The following is a 20,144-nucleotide window of genomic DNA, read 5'->3' as shown; positions in this document are numbered from 1 at the left end:
TTTTGTCCATTTAAAAATGGTGAAAAGTTTGCCCATTTTCCAAGCAAATTTGAGATAATGAAATTGGTTGCCGACTTGCCCCAATCAAGACATTCAAGCACTTTGCCAGAGGTCCATGAAACAATCTTGGCAAAGTTCTGTGCCAGTCCAAAAAAGTCCTTACAACATACCACAGAACACTACCTGAATGAAATTTCTGTCAGGATACAGATAAAGAGTTATAAAAGTTCTGCCTCAAAACTTGTTTGTAGACAAATTCATTGTTCAAATATCCTGTAAATTAATGTTTTATAACAAATATACAAGAAAACCATCCATGATGAATTAAAGTGTTTAATAATAAACTTTGATGAGATTCTATGACACACTATGCATAATCTAAGAGAGACACACCTTGTTTCTGTCTCTTTCTAATAGTAACAGTGGCACTTTCTACAGAAGCAGTTTGTGCAATGAATGCAAATCAGTCCAACATAAAAAAAACATAGTAAAAGACTGTACCAGCACCCTATAGAATGGAAATACAAATGCATACCTTAAAATTCAGTTGTTCATAAACAAAAGAATGTAGGCATTGGCACCAACTTCCTCAAATGACTTTTTAGTAACAAATCTGGATATTTGAATACAAGACTTCGAGATTTTAGTGAAAACTAAAAATGCTCCTCCCGCATACATTGATGTTACGAGATTGCTTTTGCAGTTCGAACGTTTATTTTCTCGTGCCATCTGCGGCCGACTGCGGAAAATGTAGAACCACTGAACGTTTGCAAGTGCAATGCTTTTCCGTTAGAAAATTTGTAAATTGAAATCGGTTGCAATCATTTTCTCGGGTTTTACACGTTCTACTCGTACCGTGTCTCTACATGTAAATTTGTTCGTCTAAGACTTAAGGTACCGGTACATATTGTACCTCAAATGAAACGTTCAAAATTAGCACAACCGGTTTTAAAAAAGCAGATTTGATTATCTGATATGAAAAGAACATAAATGTATAGGAAAAGAAGTGAATAGCCCAGGGGAGATTAAGGGAGTGGCAAATTAGCAAGTTAATAAATTATTTCCAAGTGTTTTAGGAATAAAAACAAATATTTTTTTGTTTCTTAAAGGCACAATTTAAGTATAATTACCGATATAATTTATTATATAAACCGCAATTTGCAATTAGATTTATAAAGAGATTTTCCACTCACCAATAAATCCTAATTGGCAGAAATCGAGCACTAACCAGTCTCTATTGGCACTCATTTGTTTACGGGCAAAACTCTTCATTATACTTAAATAACCCGGTTTCGTTAATATGTCGTCTTCTAACTGGAAAGCAAAAGTGTTTTATTTTATTACAAAATTAATAAAATTTACTTAAAATAAGTTTCTGCCTACTATTCTCACAAAATAATAAAGCAATAAACTAATAAACGTTATTGTATTGAGTAAAACAGTAAAAACATGGAGTCGTCTACGAGCGGATTATTACTGTACTACATTGGAATAAAGTTGCAATAAAAATGTTTTTTAAAATCTGTTTTCGAATGGAACATTTGGGCAAATTTGCAGAACATGGGTTGAGAGGCATGAATTACTTAATGCTATTTTTATATTTTTCAATTACCAACCCATCCCCTATTATGCTTGGTAATGCCGTTGCATAAACTTGCCCCCAAAATTACGTAATGAGTATCCTTGGTGCCTTAACCGCATTAAGAAATAATCACGTCGTGGGAAACCAAATGTTATTTTGTTAATGTACGGTACGTACAATGTACGAAGCGGCGATATAAAAGAAACAATAGATTCGTTATGCAACACTTCAGAAATAAAAACAAATCTCAAGGGTTCAGAACCTAGCATTAAATAATGTTTTTGTAAATACAGTGGAACCTGGTTAACTCAAATTGGTCAGGAAAAATTTTGGAGTTATGGAGGTTTGGTTAAACGTCGAGATTTTGTGCATCGGTTTATTGCCGACCCGTAATAAACTACCCATATTTCCGTGGGTCTTATTATGTACGATCGTCGCGTCGACGTAAACGTCTCGGCGTCGTCCAGAAACTCAAAAATGCTTAAGCAAGCTAGAGGTGAATGGAAAGCATCTCAATAGGCATTTAGTAAGAATTTTTTAAAGTTGTGATATTTTACACGTACAGTCGATTTGTTTTTATCACGAACACGCTGCTCTATAATTGTTATATTCTTAAAATTTTGCTGCAGAATCTGACTGATAAATTGGACTTTTAAAAACTAAAAGATTATTTATTGTGTTGTCAGATAATTGGAGAAACCTATCAACAATCAAATAAAAAAATGTTTGGGAAAAAAGCAGGTTTGAATGCTAGTTACGGTATGTAGGTCAAATATGCCGTCTAAAAGTCGCCCTCTCCCCTTCCGTCACTCGACCAGATGTTTGTAGAAAGCGAAGGAACAACGTACGGCTAAAAATAAAGTTTCTGATTTAGTTTATTCGCTAGACAAACATCAATTATTTTATTTAAAAATAAAAATCTAAAGAATGTATGAAAATACTGTATCGAAACTTCCATTCAAGTTAAGTATTTCGCATGTTAAATCAAACTGGTTACGTCGGTCGTTTTCTTTTCCCCATCCTCCGAGTTATCCAAGTTCAACTTAACCGGGTTCCACTGTACCCCCTTGTAATGCATTGTAGCAATTACCTGCATACCTGTCCACCCACATCTGCATTATTTAATTTATGGGCAGCCAATTTATAAACCAAACAACTTTTACTTTTCAATTCTTGAGAAAATGAAAATTTACTATTTTTAATCAAAATTAATGATTTACCTGTACATAAAATGTCCCCCTAGCTTGAGCGTACATCATTAAATAGGCAAAATCTAGATTTTGTTTAGTTCTCCATCTGCAAACACAAAAACGTTAAAAAGGATGCCTAAACGACACGGAAGGCGGTGCTGTGCCCGAAAATTACCTGACTCGATCTATGGGATCGCCTAACGTCTTTCTCAAATTTTTAAACTCCGGATAATAATTTGCGGGCGGTGCTATCACTTCTAACATTCCGCTAGCTATATGTGAATAAAATCTAAATGAAAAATACAGTTATAATTAACGAGACGAACAAATAAAACCGAAATTTCGTCATCGATTTCTTATATAAATAAAACAGCATTTATACTTACAAATTTTCAATTTCAGATGCTTGTTTATTAATATATTCTTGATCACTCTACAAATAAAAAATATACCTTAGTAAATCTTTGTTTTCAAAATTTAAATTTACTAAATCCTTATTTTAGAATTTCTGTATGAATCCTATTTAACGAGAATTCAAAATGACGAACCATTTCCTTTTTTATCTTTCTTCCTATCTTTAAAGATGAAATATTTGCGATACAATGACGTTTGGCCAATATTTTGAGTATACGTTCTAATAACAAATGCGACAAGATTGAAATTCCCATGCCCTGAGATTAGCATCCCTGAACTAACTTTGTATTTTAATTAACAACAATGGGTAAGGATGAATCAATAAGTAACCAACTATGCTGTTGCTTTTAGCTAATTATTTGTTGATCCATTCTTACAATCAGTGGCTTAGCAAGGGGGTTGCGAGGGGGTTGCAAGGGGGCCCAGGCACCCCTCTGCGAGTGGCACCCAAATGGTCTCAAAGACAAATTCTATGTGTTTCTGGAGGAGGGTGAGGGGTGCCAATAAAGTATCAGGCGCCAGTTATGTTTGCTACGCCATTGCTTACAATCATCTACTTTAATAGATCCTTCTATTGATAACATTGTTGTAAATGGACAAATTTGCTTTCTTTGCATTGCATTTTACTTGTTTTCTGCTTCCTTGTTGTCTTTTCTTACTGTTAAATAGATAAGTTAACGAAAGTTATCGCACATTTTCTTTAGCCACTGATATAAAAGGAACAAATACAAAATGAAAGAAGTAAATAACCTGTTTGTCGGGTTTTGATCTATAAACATATCTCGTTTCTAAAAAGTTCTCGTAAATCAGGATCACGATTACGTATTGTGAAATCGTTTTTAGATTCTACCGTTCTTATAGATTTTATCATGATACAAAATTGAATATACGCTTGGCACACTAAAAAGGATTTAGGACTGAATTGATGGTAGAAGGTAAAACAACAAATGGACATCTGCAAAGAGGAAGAAGCCTCCAGGAAAGACTTTCTTCAGGAAACTGGCCCATATTTAGGTGTTAAAGAAATGAAGATCACATGGAAAATGGCCAGCCTGTTGATGAGGTACAAACCCACGACCAACTATTGGTGTTTGGCTATGTATCTATATATATATATATATAGATGGGTTTATAGTATACTGTACTAAATAACTTACCCCAAATCCAACCATCATTTCTTTAAAAAATATTCATGTAAGTTTATTGCAATCAGATATGCCTTTGCAGGTTGAATTTGCCTATTATTGTCTAGTATATTCCATAGAGCTTGGTTGTCCGAAGATGTATGTTGTCGAATGTAGTGTTCTCTGGCTGTTAATTAGTAATATGTCGGTTGGTAAGTGGGGTGTGGCAAGTTGAGGAAATTGGTTGGGTATCTCTTGTTATTAGATAGTTATGTGTTAGTTTTATATGTTCTGTTCTCAGTTAGGCAAGTACTATTTCTTCTTTCTGGTTTTTCTGTTGGCTGGTTATCCATTTTATTAACTCTTATTTGATGGTGTGTAGTTTATTATTGAGTTGCCCCTGTCCTCTTGTCATTTGTTGAATATGTACTTGTTGATATAGCTGTGTAGGTCTTTATAGTGTGGTCTGAACGTTCCTGCTTGGTTTCTGTTTTCTTCTTTCGTGAGTTTGTCTGTGGTTTAATTTCCTTGGAGTCTTGTATGTCTGGGCAGAATAGAAGGCTATATTTCCTGCACGTTTGAGATGTTGGAATAGGTATTATGTGCTGTTGAGTGTTGGTGGTCTGTTATCCTGCAGCTATTAATTGCCTGTAGTGCACTGTGAGAGTAATATGTTGTTGATTTTGAACCATCTGTATGTGTGGGTATTGTAAGGCTATAGTGAGATTAGTGTTCTTTGAATAGTTGTTGCTTTTGGGTAGCTCTGAAGGTCAAAATGAATCTCTCCTGCAGGATATAGCCATGGGGATAGTAAGAGTCAAAAGACTTTGATGTACAGGTGGAAGATTTATTTCTTATAACTCAGTATGCAAACGTGTAAAAATTAGAGGTTTGCACTAGGGTTGCTCATTCATCATGATGTGGGTACAATTACTTGTATTCAACAATAGTTACTCTGAAAGTTGAGATAGGTCAGCAATTCCCCCTCACACAAGTAACACCCTTGTGCTATTGTTATTTATTTCATTTGCAAACACTTTATACACCTCAGCATCTTTCCATGCTATCAACATGTCATTCAAATACAGAAAATCCTCAATAGTTTGAAACTCGAGGGACCAAATAATTATGACTTCGAATTATCCAAGATTTACATATTTCTGTACTATGTAATTGATTTAAGTTATTAAGGAAACAGAATTTGGCTACATATACAGAATATTATTTTCATTATTAATTTATAATAATAATAAACTGCAGGCAAACAGTATGTGTCCGGTGAGAACCTCGTAGGTTGCCTGACAGGTTTTCTAAAAAAGTAAAGCAGAATTCCTCGAAATGTAGCCAAAATTATTTTTGAAGTGGCCTGAAAGTAGTAAGTCACCCAAATGTAGTAGCCTAAAGTCTACAAATATTCAATCTGCCACTTGTAGCCCAATCTTGCAATCCCAAAAACCAGCCATATTTTATGAGATAAGAGAAAGAAATGTAGTCCATTTGTAAGGTGACACCCAAAAATCCATATTGACAGATTAGAGTTGTTGTTGGTCTATTGTTCTCTTACAGCACAGAAGCACTTCAATCCAGTGGTGTAGCATGGGTGTCAGCCGCCCAGGGTGGAAGAAAATTTTGCCATCCCCTTATTTAGGTATCTCAATTTAAAAGACTAAAATACACAGTAATTCTAAAGAACTTTTCAGCAAGAACAATCATTATTATTGTGTATTGTACAGGTTCAAATTTTTACAAGATATTATTTATTGTGAAATTTTACTGCTCCCTAAAAGTGCCACTCGGAGCGGGCCACCCCTGCCGCCCCCACTACGCTACGCCACTGCTTCGATCTAAACAAATGAGTTCGGACAGAATTTTCACTTCGAATTTCGAAGTAGCCATATTTCGAACTAACCAAATTCCTTAACTTGTGAATCTTTATATCCCTGGCCAGGACAAAAGTACAGTTAGAAACTTATTAATTCAAACTCGGATAGTTTGAAATCCCGTAAGGATTTTCTGTATCTATATATCAGAGGTGGGCAAGCAAGAGTTCAGTGGGAGCTGAAATGTAGGTTTTGCAAAATGCATGGGAGCCGCAGTTCTGTACTGTCGTGGCGGATAGTATGGTAAGGCTAGGAAGGATAGCACTTTCGGCAAGAGCCGCATGTAACTCAAAAAGAGCCGCATTTGCCCATGCCTGCTATATATCTTTGCTATGTATCTGCTATACCAGTCTCCACGAAACCCTCAGAAAAACCTTTGTCATCATTTCCCTCATGTGCCGAGCTCCTTCTGCAAGTCTACTGTAGAGGAATATAGTGTTCGGGTAACTATCCAAACTTGTAAAAAATATGACACATGAAATGTAAGATCTGTAAATCACCCCGATCATTCACTTGCTGGATAACCAATTAATAACAAAGAAATTAGCATAACTGGTCTGCACTCCTCCAGATTTCTACAGAAACACTTGACTAGTGAGAAATGAACAAAATACAATTCTTCATGGCCTACAAGGGGAAGTTCTATGAATTACAAAGTGATAGTTATTCCTGCTTTATGAAGGTTTGTTTTTACCAAAGACATTGGTTGATTTCTTCTTAAGTAAACAGAATCTTTTCAATAAGATGAAGGAGAAAGAATGATGGTGGTGATGCAAGTATTGAGAGAATTTAAAGGTAGCCATAGACGATTTGATTGGTTTTTGAGATGAGGACAGTTTCATAGCTTAAAGGTTACTTAATGAAACTATGCCACACAAGTTCTCTCTCCAGTAACTACATTATTTATATTTTATAAAGGCCATGTGCTTATCATAACATAAAATAATAGTATCATTCTTGCTTTTACTATAAGTTTTGAGTGTGAGAATGTTCAAAAGTTTTTCCCATATAAATTAATGGTAATTGCTCTTTTGTTTAGATCATTTTGGCTTATGAAAGTTTCACAGGAACAAGCAATTACCTGTCTAAAACTGGATGAAGAGTACAAATACACAACCACAATATCTTGATCCAGTCCGGTACCATGTTACTTCTCTAGAAAAATAATGTTTTCAATCTTCTCCGAAGATCTTCATTGGGTATTATATTAACTTGAAAAAGCAAACTGTCTCAAACTCAAAACTATCTACGCACATCTGATTTTTCAAATTTGAATTACATCTTGTTCTTTGGAGGGTTCCATTTTTGAAACAATACCCGATGCAGATCTTTGTAGAAAAACTAATGTTTTTGATTTTCTGACGTAACCCTGCTGGAGTGGATCAAGGTATTAGCGAAATTGAGGCCGAAGTTTTAAACGTGAAAACGTGTATGTGTACGTCAGACGTTCAGCACCGCTTTTCCATAAGCCTAGAAGTTTGACAATGGCATTTGGAATGTCGAGCACGATTCCACTGACTTGTCAAACTTCTAGGCTTACAGGAAAACAGTGCCGAACGTCCGACGCACACGTTTTCGCATTTATTATTAATGTATAATAATACATAAGACATACATTAAAAAATGAAATATTTTTCTTTATTAAAATAAATTTTCCTCACCTCTCCAATGAATACGACAATAAGTGTATCACGTTTCTCTTCTGGAGACATATTTTCTATCAGATTCTGTAATGTAGATAAGAGGTAACTTTGAACTTGTCTTTTGACTGTAGGAATTCCTAATACTATATTCACTAGAAAAAAATTCAAATAACTTATTTAATTCCAAATTTAAAATATTTCGTAATCACTCAATTGTATTCCGTATACCTCCCGTTCTTCCTTTAGAGAGCTTCAGAACCGGTTGTAAACTGTCCGGAAATTTAACTAAGTGAGGTAAATAATGATGAATCGACGGAAGTTGCAGATCCAACGCATTTTGAGAATTCGACAGATATTGTTGCGTTTCTTTCCAGAGTGCCCCTCGACCCAGATGGTGAGCGGAAGAATTAGAAGGAGACTTGGATTTCTTATTTCCGTTCTCCAAGACGACGCCGAAGTGGTGGCGAAGCGTCAGGATGTCCCGTCGTCTTTCCTGGTTTAGCATTTCGGCGTGACGGAGCCGTTCGTGTAATTCTGCTATCCTCTGTTGCAGCAAGTTTTCTGCAGCTAGATCTACAAAAATAAATTTAAAAAATACTTAATTTTACTAATTAAAACTTAAATTAATGTATATTAAAATTGAAATACTTTATTGGAGTGAAAGTCAAGAGAGAAGTCATGATCTACAGCAAAACTTCTTATTAATATTCAAAATGATCAGTTAGAAGACAGAGCATTGCTAAAGATTATAGCTTCCCTTCACATAGAAGCAACTGTTATGCACACAAACAGGAAAAGCATTGTATTACAAATTCCACATATTACAAACCTACTATCAATCAACTTCACTACAGCACTTTCCACAATACTGTTTTGAACTTGTAGAAGGATTCAAATGCAACCTAACTATTGTTTATTGAGGAATAATAAAGGAAAGGCAACAATACAACAATTCTATAGTATAAACAGAAGTTCGGGCAAGAGAAAATTGATTTAATGTATACTATGATCAATAATTTGCATTTTCAGACCACTAAGTATTGCTTTCATGCTTCTTAATTCTAATGAATGCCATAGCTGTTGCAGTTTTTGCCGCTCAACCGTACAATACTGTCTTTGGAGAAAGAGCTGTTGTAGTCATATGCATACAAAGTAAACTGCAGAGATATTAGAAATATTCAAATATAGCCAACAAGAGTACTAGTGTAAACCAAACAATTGCCATAATTAATCGGGCTAATTAAGTACTATTATTAACAGTCAACTATTAAGTAATGGCACCTAATGCTTACCTTGAGTATTATTGAGTTAATTATCTATAGCTATTTCAAACAGATGATCAAACAAAAATAAGAATATAATGTCTCTATAACTGCTTATCAGTTGTATCAAAACTACACAACAAAATACTCCTAAATGAATGGATAAGTGATTCTGTCCTATTTTTGAGATTAAGGCAGGCAAGACTCAGTGGGCGTAGCGAACATAACTGGCACCCGGAGCACGACACTGTGTGTTTCTGGAGGGGGGGTGCCAATATAGTTTGTCTTGGAGACCATTTGGGCACCCCTCTGTGAGTGGCACCCGGTGCATGATACACCCCCCTCGCTACACCACTGGCAAGACTTAAACAAAGAGGCACTGTTGAATTTATATACTGCCTCCGAAGATTGGCAGAGGATCCTTTAGATGAAATGATTCCGTTTGTCCTTAATTTTGCCATAGTATTGTTATGCAAGTTTTTAGAAATTATTCCTAATTTTATAAGTTTATGGTGCATCTATCAAAATAATAGACAATTATAATTCCTTATAGAAATCGAGTGAAGAGAAATGACTGTTTCAATAATGACTCTGAAGAGAAATGAGAGTCAATATTACTATTAGTGATTGCTTTAATGTTATATTAAAAGTTTTATTGTACACAATACTTTTAGCACCATTTATTATTATTATAGACCATACACCATACCTATGGAGGTTATGAGATAGCTAAGTCCCCTTGGCTTAGTCAGCAGTGCCCACATGCAGTATATACGTTACTGTGAAAGACCAAAATCTGGCGAATGTCGAGATTCACACAGTTGTTTTGTGTATATACGAAATATTTGCTAAATATCATTATTTCTCACTTACACCGACAAATGTCAACATTCAGCATGCACCGATATGAATGTCGAATAAAAATATTGTTCCTAGCATTTAGTCATGAAACACTTCTTTTTGCAATTACAGTGTGTATAGTATAGCCTTGCCTTCCACTTCTCGAATTAGTTGCAGCTGCTTCTTTCAGGGACATGTTTTACCTAACGTAACATTAATAATATAACCAAATATTCGGTCTTTCACCGATGATCTTTTGTACGATCGGTGAATTTCGTTTTGTGTTTTTATTGGCCTACTTTTAAGCCTCGCCTTGTTGAGAAATATGAATAAATGAATGCTTTGTTGATCTGTTTTATAGTATTGCTCGATTTTAATACCAGGAAGCGATCGACCAAGTAAGAAATCAGCATGGGGAGTGTCTAAAAATTGTTTATAAAATGTGACAGAGAAGATGACATTAGATTTGAATGATTCTCTATGGCAGATAGAACTTGTGCTAAATAATTTTACTTGTGAGGAGACTGCATTGTGAGACCTTTTGCTTTTGGTGTCTGAATATAGAAGTATAAAAACATAGAAGAACTGTTAGTGTCAGCATTAATAATTCCAGGATTGCATTATTCTTTACCAAAGCAATCCAACAGAAAAAGAAAATTATTAATTTTCAATACCTGTATTCCTATATTATAGGTTCTAAAGGAGACATCAAGAAAAAGAAGCAAAGTATCTGTCAGCTCATTATTTGTTTGAAACTTCCGAAAGTCTAACTTTGCGAGATTAAAAACTAAACTCGGCCTTTATAAGGCAACGTGCCGTTCTTTTAACACAAAGTCGGAATATTTCTATAAAGTGAAAAGTTTTCTAAAGCTATTGTATCGAGTTGATAGTCTTAATGGGCTATAAATGGAAAGGGATATACAAGATACACTCGGAAACAATACTATCCTCGGTAAAGAGGTGGACAAGAAAAGCTTGCCGTAATGGTTCGGAAATATCAATTAAAGTAGACTGGACGTTATTTTGGCATTTGGGCATTCCGCACTCGAACGTACTATTATTTTAGAGTCGGAAAAAAGATTTTTTCGAGAAGTATCAACTGTACTCCTCCCTGGTCTAGCACCAAAGATTTATCAATTAGTGAAATAGTTTGACTGACAGAAGCAGATCCATCTAATTAATAAGCAAATTTGTTTGTCTGTAATTAATAAATGGTAAAATAATATGCAAATCAAAGAATTGTTTTGGAATAAACTGTTCTATGACTATCAGCAAGTGATTTTAATTGTATACCTATTTTATACACTTATATAGCGGGGGTTACGTAAAAGTACTCGGATAAAAGAGGGTTGCGAGCGAAGAAAGTTTAAGAAGCCCTACTCTAGATCAATGATCTCCAACCTAAGGTCCAGATTCAGCCTATATATACTGTATATAAAACTTCTAAACTCGATAATAAACACGCCGATGAATTCTTTTGCATGTAAATGGGTATACTTGAGAATCATATTTGGCCCACCTGACCTAGAGCAAAGTTGAAGAACCTTGCTCTAGATCTTAGGTTACAGAAACCTGTTGCATATACAAATTCCTTGCATAACTTTACTAATATTTAATGGATTCCAAGCAGCCTCTTATTGCAACTTTGACTTACAATAAGAAATTTAAATAATTTATTAAAAGCCCAAATATTTTGGATGGCATCCCAATAAGGTATTCTATTGGCACGTGAAGACACCTCATTTAATTAGTCACTCCCGCTAGTTATCGCTTCTATTTATGATATTATAAACACAGTCGAAGGACTTCCAGTCCATTTCCTCGTTTCAAAGTACGTTGCATTCCCGGTATTCCCACGCGACTCGTGCATTTTCTGCACGTGTTCCTATTGTTTTTCTGTCCTATTTTCTTTGCCAAATAACGGGCAGTTCGAAAAACTTTCGGATTACAACAAGCGTTGGTTGATCGAATGAATATTTAATTAGTTTTAGCGTGTATAATTACAGTTAATTAACTTTAATTGCAGTTTAGGAATAATTAATGCGCGCTTTTGTGCGGTGTCCACGAACTTCTTTGAACGAAATTCGTCGATGATTCGCTCCTCGTTGGTCCAATTGGATCCAAGCGAAAATCATCTTCCCGTTTTAACTACCATTTATTACGTTTTTGTGTGACGTCAACCGAAATGCTCCAAAATCCTTCCTGTGTCATCCGCATCCTTTGACGCAAACTTCCAAGCGGCGAGATCATCCCTTTACCAAAAAATTTCCACGAATCGCCTCCTGTAACAGTCTCATCTTCGAAAATGAAAGCGCCAACGCGATTTGCTAGGATTTGAGTGACGAAACATTTGGGGACTGCATCCAGTTCCTCATATTTCAACACAAAATCACCCTATTTGAGTCGTGAAGAGACGAACAATTCCCTAAAAACTGACATGTTTAAAGGCAAATGGATGGCATGTATTACTCAATCATATCTATTATTTCACACAACAAACACTACTAGTGCAAACCGTAATTTAAAAACTCGCGCCTTCATACAATTTGGCCAACGCCCCCCCCAAAATGGCTGATAATGGTGGCGTAAACAATAGAAACTTGTGTTAGAAAGACACAAAAACTCGTCCTTCACTTGCTAGAGGTAATCAAAAAAGGATTTTAAGTCTGTAGCCTACAGAATGGTGTTTTCGTATAACAAATAGTGCCCATTGTACAGTACACAGAACGCATTTATTATAATACTCTCTTTTCTGCAATTACTAAATTTCCAAATTACAGTACATACAGCTTTCCGTTTACCCTTTGTTTCATTGTTTCCAAGGTCGGTTTGTGTACGGATCATTTATCATTGTCGGCCATTTTTTTTACGAGCGAATACGTAAAGCCTCTATTGTTTACGTAGAATAGACACCATCATTTGTAACAATCTGTATGGAATGTTATAAAGGTTTTACTATCATTTATGCTAAAAATGAGTGAGAATTGGAAATTGTGCCACGGTTTAAACGGTTCCGTGTTTACAAATCTCGACACTGAATTGCTAAAACTAAACAATGCCTTTCGTATTATAGAATATTTTCATTGTTTGACGTAAAGAACTCGATTTAACGCTGCCAATGCGAGAAAAATGGGGACAGAATTCCGTCGCCATCAGTTAAAAGAAAGATTTGGCTTTAAATTCCGTTTTATTTCCCCGTTCTTAACAATACACGGCATTCAAATTACCAACAGTATCCTTTTTATGACGATAAAAACGACATTTCGTCCCCTGGTAGTGAAATTCGAACTAAATCCGAACACACGTCGCAGCGACAATACGGGCGTTACGTCAATTATTTACCTACAAGTGGGTGGTGTAACTTCTGAAACACGTGAAGAAAACGTGGAGTTTTCCGGGTTTTCTGTCCATTTAAAAATTTCGTGCGATTTTCATGCACGAGATGGCGACACCGGATCAAAAACTCCAACGGTAAGGGCGAGCGCTTAAAATATTTTTAAAAAATTTCAATTACGTATCAACGAACAGAATTACGCGCTTAAATTAAAATGGAACAGAATTAAAAATGAAAAAAATAAAAATAAAATAAAACGAGGGAAAAGTCGAACGTACCAGTTCTAAACTGGGTAAACTGGTAAGAAATGGGTGAAAGGTAAACGGGTCGATGACGTCAGAGCAAACGTAACTGTAATGTCAAGGTCACGACAACCGGAAGTGGGTCGTCGCATTTAAAAATATCGCGTACAATTACGCACGTGGTATCTCAGTCTCCTCTAAAAATACCTCCACGTATTTGGCAACGGAGATTTTGCATCAAGGATCGGGTGCCATTCTGCCAATAAAGAGACACCTTACAACTCCTCCCTCGACCCAATATCTACTGCATTATCTCCGATGTATTCGAGTCCCCACCCCATCCACGGGATTAACTTCTCCACCCCTTTAAATAATAAATAACCACCCATTTATTGGGTCACCCCATTTATCAATAAGAAACTGCGTATGTACTGTACACAATTCGTATTACGCTCCCGTATATAAGTAATATTAAACTGCTGAACTACGCGTACAGTACAGTGTGTTTGTATCTGGCTGATATCCATCGATTCCTGTTTATATCCCCCCTTTTTGTATCAGATAAGACTCGATTCTGGCTTTAAACGTTCTAAAAATACCCTTAAAAAGCTTTTTTACGACACGAGAAAATCAAAAATACAAATGGTTTTAGTGTGGAAACCGTTTTTACACACACAAAACACTTGAAAACACAGCAAAATGTGTTTTTTGACATGCAAAACACCTGAAAACAGTGTTTTGACACACAAATCTCTCAAAACATAATAAAGCAAGTATTGTTTGATCTCGAATTAACGGACTTTTATTAATTAATAGAGAAAATAGCTCTCTAGAAGGAAACATTTTTAGAAGCTGGAAGAATTAATTTAACTTCAAGTACGAGTTCTTTTATGTAAATATAACGACACTTTAATGTTTTTTAGGATGTTCGCGTGTTTAGGAACAGGTAAATTTGACATTATGCAAGACGTTAATGGTCCATTTTCCCTATTTTTTATTTCACCACGGTCCAATTAAAAATTTACATCCTCTAAAGTGATTTTTTGAGAAGAAATTCCAACTCGATTACTTCCAAAAACACTGTAAATAAGCTAAAGTTTTATAACTTCATTTAAAAAAAAAAATTCATTCCTCCAGAAGGAGTAGAAAACACTAAAATCATATAAAAATCGGAGATAAAGACTTATAAAAAGCGGCTTTTATACTGAAAAATCTAAATAAAAAAAGCTGTCGAAAGTAGTGTGACGTCGTCTGTGTTTCACGGACAAGGAAGAAAACAAAATGTCGGAGACACTTCGTCTACGTAATATATTGCGTGTCAATTTTATTATTCTTGAATAACAAGAAAACGGAAGACAAACGACAGTGTAGTGGATCGGGCAGTGTAGTGGATAGTGTCACTAACAGATGTCTTTCCGGGGGTGACTTATTCCCGCCTAGAATTTCCGATTATCCAAAAAAATTCACTGGAGAAATCTTCCCCCCCCCAAAAAAAACACCTTTAAGTGTTAAAACCTTGCGGCTTTCTTCTCCCCCCAAAAAATTTTTCTACGGGGGGGGGGTATAAAATAGATATTCACACGTTTTCCACCCCATCAGGTGACACACATATCGCTTCCGGAAGTGACTTTCAGTTGTCAAAATTTCTCTTTTTGGGAGAGAGGGAGGGGGAATTTCGCTACTTATTCTTGCTTCGTGGTTTGTCTAATTGGTTTTTGAACCTCCCCCAAATGATGGTTTTTTTTACATTTTTGGGGATTTTTTTAGAATGTTTACAGGTAGATAATTCCCCAGTTATCGAGTTCTGGAATAGATTTGTAGAGTATCTGTTCCAGCGTAACTTAAGCGTGACAAACGTTAGGATAAATTATTTCCGTTTTGCTTAATGTAAAGGTTTTATATTCGTTCCACAACAGGTCATTTCAGATAAAAAAAAATAGATAAAAAATATTAAAAAATTGGATTTATTTTCCGGTCATTAGAATGACATTATTGGAAAACTGTAACGACATTCGAAAAACATGTTTTTTAAAAATACTTTTAAAATATTCAGTTTCCGTACGAAAAACGACGAGATTTTTCTTATTTTAGTGAAAACATGACGGGATTTTTCCCGATCTAGTGGCAAACGTGACGGGATTTTTTCCGATCTAGTGGCAAACGTGACGGGATTTTTCCCGATCTAGTGGAAAACGTGACGGGATTTTTCCCGATCTAGTGGCAAACGTGACGGGATTTTTTCCGATCTAGTGGCAAACGTGACGGGATTTTTCCCGATCTAGTGGAAAACGTGACGGGATTTTTCCCGATCTAGTGGAAAACATGACGGGATTTTTCCCGATCTAGTGGAAAACATGACGGGATTTTTCCCGATCTAGTGGAAAACATGACGGGATTTTTCCTTTTGGGAAAATATCCCTAATTACGAGAAATATTAGAAAAAAACATTAATTACGACCCAACGAACCTCATCAAACGTGGTTACGGTACGAAAATAGTCACGTTGCCTAGTAATTTCACGTTTCACGCAATTAAATCTTTGTTCAGAAGATTTTATAATCTAAAAAAATTAAGTCTTTACAGTTTATTTTTTAATAAAACCATACGTTGGATTAAACTAAACTACTTTTCTTAACACCGTAACTCCAACTTATCTGGAGCGAAGGCTAATGTTTCGTAACGAGATGTTAGAAGATTTTTATACGAATTTCGGCAAGAGGATCGAAGGAGGATTTCGGTTTATATATTCACTTTAATGTCGAGTAGTTTCCGACACCTTGGTGAAGGCCAAAAATTGTCATCCTGATACGATACTTTTTCTTAAATGGACCCTTTAAGCTCGGTAAATCGATACCGTAACACGAGCACGAATTTGGGAGTAGCAAAAACTGGAAAAAAAGAAGTAAAAATAGTAAAGAGAGTTTTATGTTTGGTTTGGTCATTTTCGAAAAGAGGGGGGGGGGTTAACTTTGACGTTTTCATGGCTAAGATCCGTGGAAAGTGCAAACCGTTAGGTTTTTTTTTTCAATTGGAAAATGTCTTCTTTTGCCAAAAGTATCAAACTGGAAAGAATAAAGTGTCTTTTTACTTTTTGTTTCCACTTCTCTACCTCGATGACGACAATCCAATGATTAATTACCTTTGCTGTGGGTTTCTCATCCAGACACCTTCTAGACGTAGATGATTGGAGAGTACCTCTTTGCTGAGAGCATCTTTCATCCAGACACATTCCGGATTAGATGATTGAGGAGGATCTCATTTAGCTAACTTCTACACTAGAAGATGAGTGGAGAGGATCTATTTGCTACGAGCATCTTTCAAACGGATACACTCCAGATTGGATGATGATCCAAGAGGATCGTTTCTCCTCCTTGTGCAAATGCAACACACTGTCAATTTTGTCGTATCTATCGATCCGATTCGAGAATTTATGCTCTAATTGCAAATAGTAATTAATTATCCGCTACGAATTATCTACGTTTGGACGAATTTATAGATTCGATCGATTGAAAACGTGATTTTTCAATCAGGTGTTCCACGAAACTGATTTGATAGTGCGAATTAAAACCTAAAAAATCCGTCTAAATCGTACATTTTCGTAAAATTAAACATTAAACGACATAAAAAAACCAATCTAGAACATTAAACATAAATGAATTTAGCCCGCTGAAGCAAAGAAACACACTTGAACTAAGCTAATCCTCCTTTATAATATGAAAACTACGAAAGTCTCCGGCGACGATTTACGGTAGCAAATCGATACAAACCGCGCGTATTTTTACGATTTTCGAGCATTTAATTACTATGCAAATTAAATTTTAATACTCACCTTCATTCTATTGTTAATATTAACAATGATCGGAGTAACATACTTCATTAATTAGGATCGGAAAAGGAGTTTCGAGTAAGGTCCTTCCGGCATCTTCAGGAAACGTCGCTCGTTTAAAGAAGTTTAATCAAAGAGCAATTAGAGAAACAAGGGGTAGAAGGGTATTAAAATGTCAAACGGATCATAAAATACTCATTATTCGGGGCTCAGTTAACAGGTAAGCAACGTATAATGCGCACCGACTGATTACTTCCACTGTTCTAAATCGAATGATCTCCGTTAGGCAGCGTAAAGTAAGGTAAATCGAGGAAAAAACTTTCTATTAGTTTAGCTTCAATTTGCTAAAGTTTAGTTCTCAAACTCACTCACGCACGCACGTCACGAATCCTGAAAGCGTAACATCTTGCCATTTCCCAAAAGGGTAGCAGAACACGAATCTTATATTAATAATTACAGATTAGAGGTTACTCTAAAAAAAAGTAAAGATTTCCTTCCAGAAATCTGTTTACTGTCGACAGACAGCCGAACGAACGGGAAATCCATCCAACGGCGGTTCTAGAAAATTACTAACGCTCGACCTCTGACCTTCTCCGCTTCCTGCAGACGTAATGGAAGTAACAGACTCGTTGCCTTCCCCCCTTTCGACAGAACACGTGTTCCAGTTTGTTACTCGGCGTTGGAAAGGGTCGTTCCGTTTCCGCTTATAAACGAATGGTCGAAGGTCGCGGCGGGTTATAAACACTCGATGACCTTTGCAGATTACGCGGGAAAGAATTCGGGTCACGTGCTCGAGGCTGAACAATTTTAAAACCCGCTTATATTTTAATCAGAGTTAACAAAGTACATCCTGTTTCGTTTAACCGTTTCTACGCTCGCCGTTCCTTATAAATTCCCGAAATCACGCGCCAAAAGAACGTGGGGGGTCTTTTGTGGTTCCCTACTCCATCGAAACCACAAAAGAACCATTGGGAAACCAATGGAGTGACACACGTGATTTCTGCACGCGGGGGAATCTCGCGAGGATTTAGACGTCACCCGGAGTGTAGTCGGTGTCTCTATTCATTTACAACTGTCAACCGTCACTCCCCCCTCTTGGCTTCCTTCCAAGCGAACTTTCTACCGATTTTAGGCACTTCCCTCCTTCATTTTTGGCAATCCAACGGTTCCTTCGCCCCGATTTTCGTCAAGATTTATTCCTTTTCGCTCACAACTGCCTCCGCCACGTTAAAATGGCGCCGAATTAACCGCTTATTAATCAATTTCTAATTTTATAAAAGGGTTTTTTTTAAACCATCCTTGTCTTGTGTGGCTGCTTTCAGAATAGGGTTTTCTAAAAATACACCCACAAAAAATGGAGTACAACGCGTTTTTATGTATTCGCCCATCTACGTGTACTCTAGGTACAGAGATGGTGTTTTAGACGCCATTTTTATGAATTATGCCCTCAAAGTATTCTCAACGGAAGAGAATTTTACGCCCACTTTAATCCCGAAAACACAATCAAGTGATTTTTTACTGTTTTAGTGCGCTGGCATGTAAAAAAAATCAAATTGTTTCCGGTGATTTTCGAGCACCACGCTAAACCCCGTACAAATTCCGTTTTTTGAGTAAAAATCTGAATATTTTGAGGGATTTTTTTGAAAAAACTCAAAGGAAACTTCAGTATCTACCCTAAATTTCCCTAAAAATTGCCTCTGAACTTCGCAGAAAAGGGAAAAATCAGCCATTGCCGACCACCAAACGCTGCCAAATATCCCGACTTCGCCTCATTTGTTTACTTAAACACTTCAATTATTCGCCGGAATTGATTAAACGGAACCAAATTGGACCAATCACCTTTCAAAATATTATTATTATTTTTAACCGAGACGACGAGTCCGAAAATCCAATTCGTAATCGAAGCGGCGAGTTTGCACGCGAGCTAATTTGCATAAAAAGCCCACGTGACCGGAACGCCGTTATCTGGGCGAGAAGAAAGAGTTAATGAGTTATTAAGCTCCTTTTCGAGTTTTAATTAATGAAAATGTTTGACAACGAATCGATCCAATCGTCCATTTATCTTCGTTAGTAATAAATTAGCTTTAAACATGACCCAACTTGTCCGCGGTTACGGTTTCGATTTCACTTTCTACTTAATTACTCGCACGAAAACGTTATATTACGAGGGCAAGATGGCGACTCCGAAGCCGAATTAGCATAAATTTGGCTAAGGATTAGCAGTTTTCGGCGAGTTCTGAGTGAAAGACACCCTCGAAGAAAGAGTGACGTGCACTTCCTTTGGCGCTTCCACCCCCCTGCTCTGTGTCTCAAATGTCTCGTCAGCGAAGAGGGGTGCCGCTCGGGGTGTTGAAAATGGTAGCAAATTCATTTACCCAACCGCTACATTTCTTACGTTTTCACATTTGCTTCTGAAAGATACGATAACCTCGACCTTTGACCCCGAAAAAAACTCGGCTCTTACGCAGATCGATATCTAAGAAGCGCACTTCATACTCGAAAACAAGTCAATAAAGTTACGAAAATTATGTGTTACGAATTATTATTTTAAATGCAAAAATCAGGGAAGAAATCGAAGGAAACTGTGACGTGTAACGGTAGAAAGCGTGTGCATTGTTACTCCTTAACAACGGTTTATTGGGGTTATTTACTTTGCAGTTATAAATAACCCTCATAAAAATTATCTAAACGGGTTCTAAACAATGTCTAGCATACACTTAAAATAGGGAAAAATTGCTTAAATTCTTCCTGTGGAACCATAGAGAGAACACCAGAAAATGCTGATACGTGTGTACTTTTGATTACGT

General features: G+C 36.3%; 1 protein-coding gene across 2 annotated transcripts in view; it reads right to left on the bottom strand.

Moving 5' to 3' along the window:
• The window catches only part of LOC136971995 (alpha-1,3-mannosyl-glycoprotein 4-beta-N-acetylglucosaminyltransferase B-like), a 98,607-nt gene that overhangs the window by 6,255 nt on the left and 72,208 nt on the right, over positions 1 to 20,144 (bottom strand). For both annotated transcript variants that reach the window (XM_067266531.1, XM_067266532.1), the window contains 6 exons: positions 8,062 to 8,406; positions 7,852 to 7,985; positions 3,159 to 3,205; positions 2,948 to 3,061; positions 2,803 to 2,878; positions 1,194 to 1,314 (listed from right to left, as the gene is read on the bottom strand). In XM_067266531.1, the coding sequence (XP_067122632.1) occupies positions 1,194 to 1,314; positions 2,803 to 2,878; positions 2,948 to 3,061; positions 3,159 to 3,205; positions 7,852 to 7,985; positions 8,062 to 8,406 (837 nt within the window). The remainder of the gene's footprint in view (positions 1 to 1,193; positions 1,315 to 2,802; positions 2,879 to 2,947; positions 3,062 to 3,158; positions 3,206 to 7,851; positions 7,986 to 8,061; positions 8,407 to 20,144) is intronic.

The sequence above is a fragment of the Centruroides vittatus genome, unplaced genomic scaffold (assembly GCF_030686945.1).
Source record: "Centruroides vittatus isolate TY-2023 unplaced genomic scaffold, ASM3068694v2 contig_2747, whole genome shotgun sequence".
Lineage (NCBI taxonomy): Eukaryota > Metazoa > Arthropoda > Arachnida > Scorpiones > Buthidae > Centruroides > Centruroides vittatus.
Note: the sequence above shows the minus strand (reverse complement) of the source record. Positions and strands in the feature narration are given on the sequence as shown.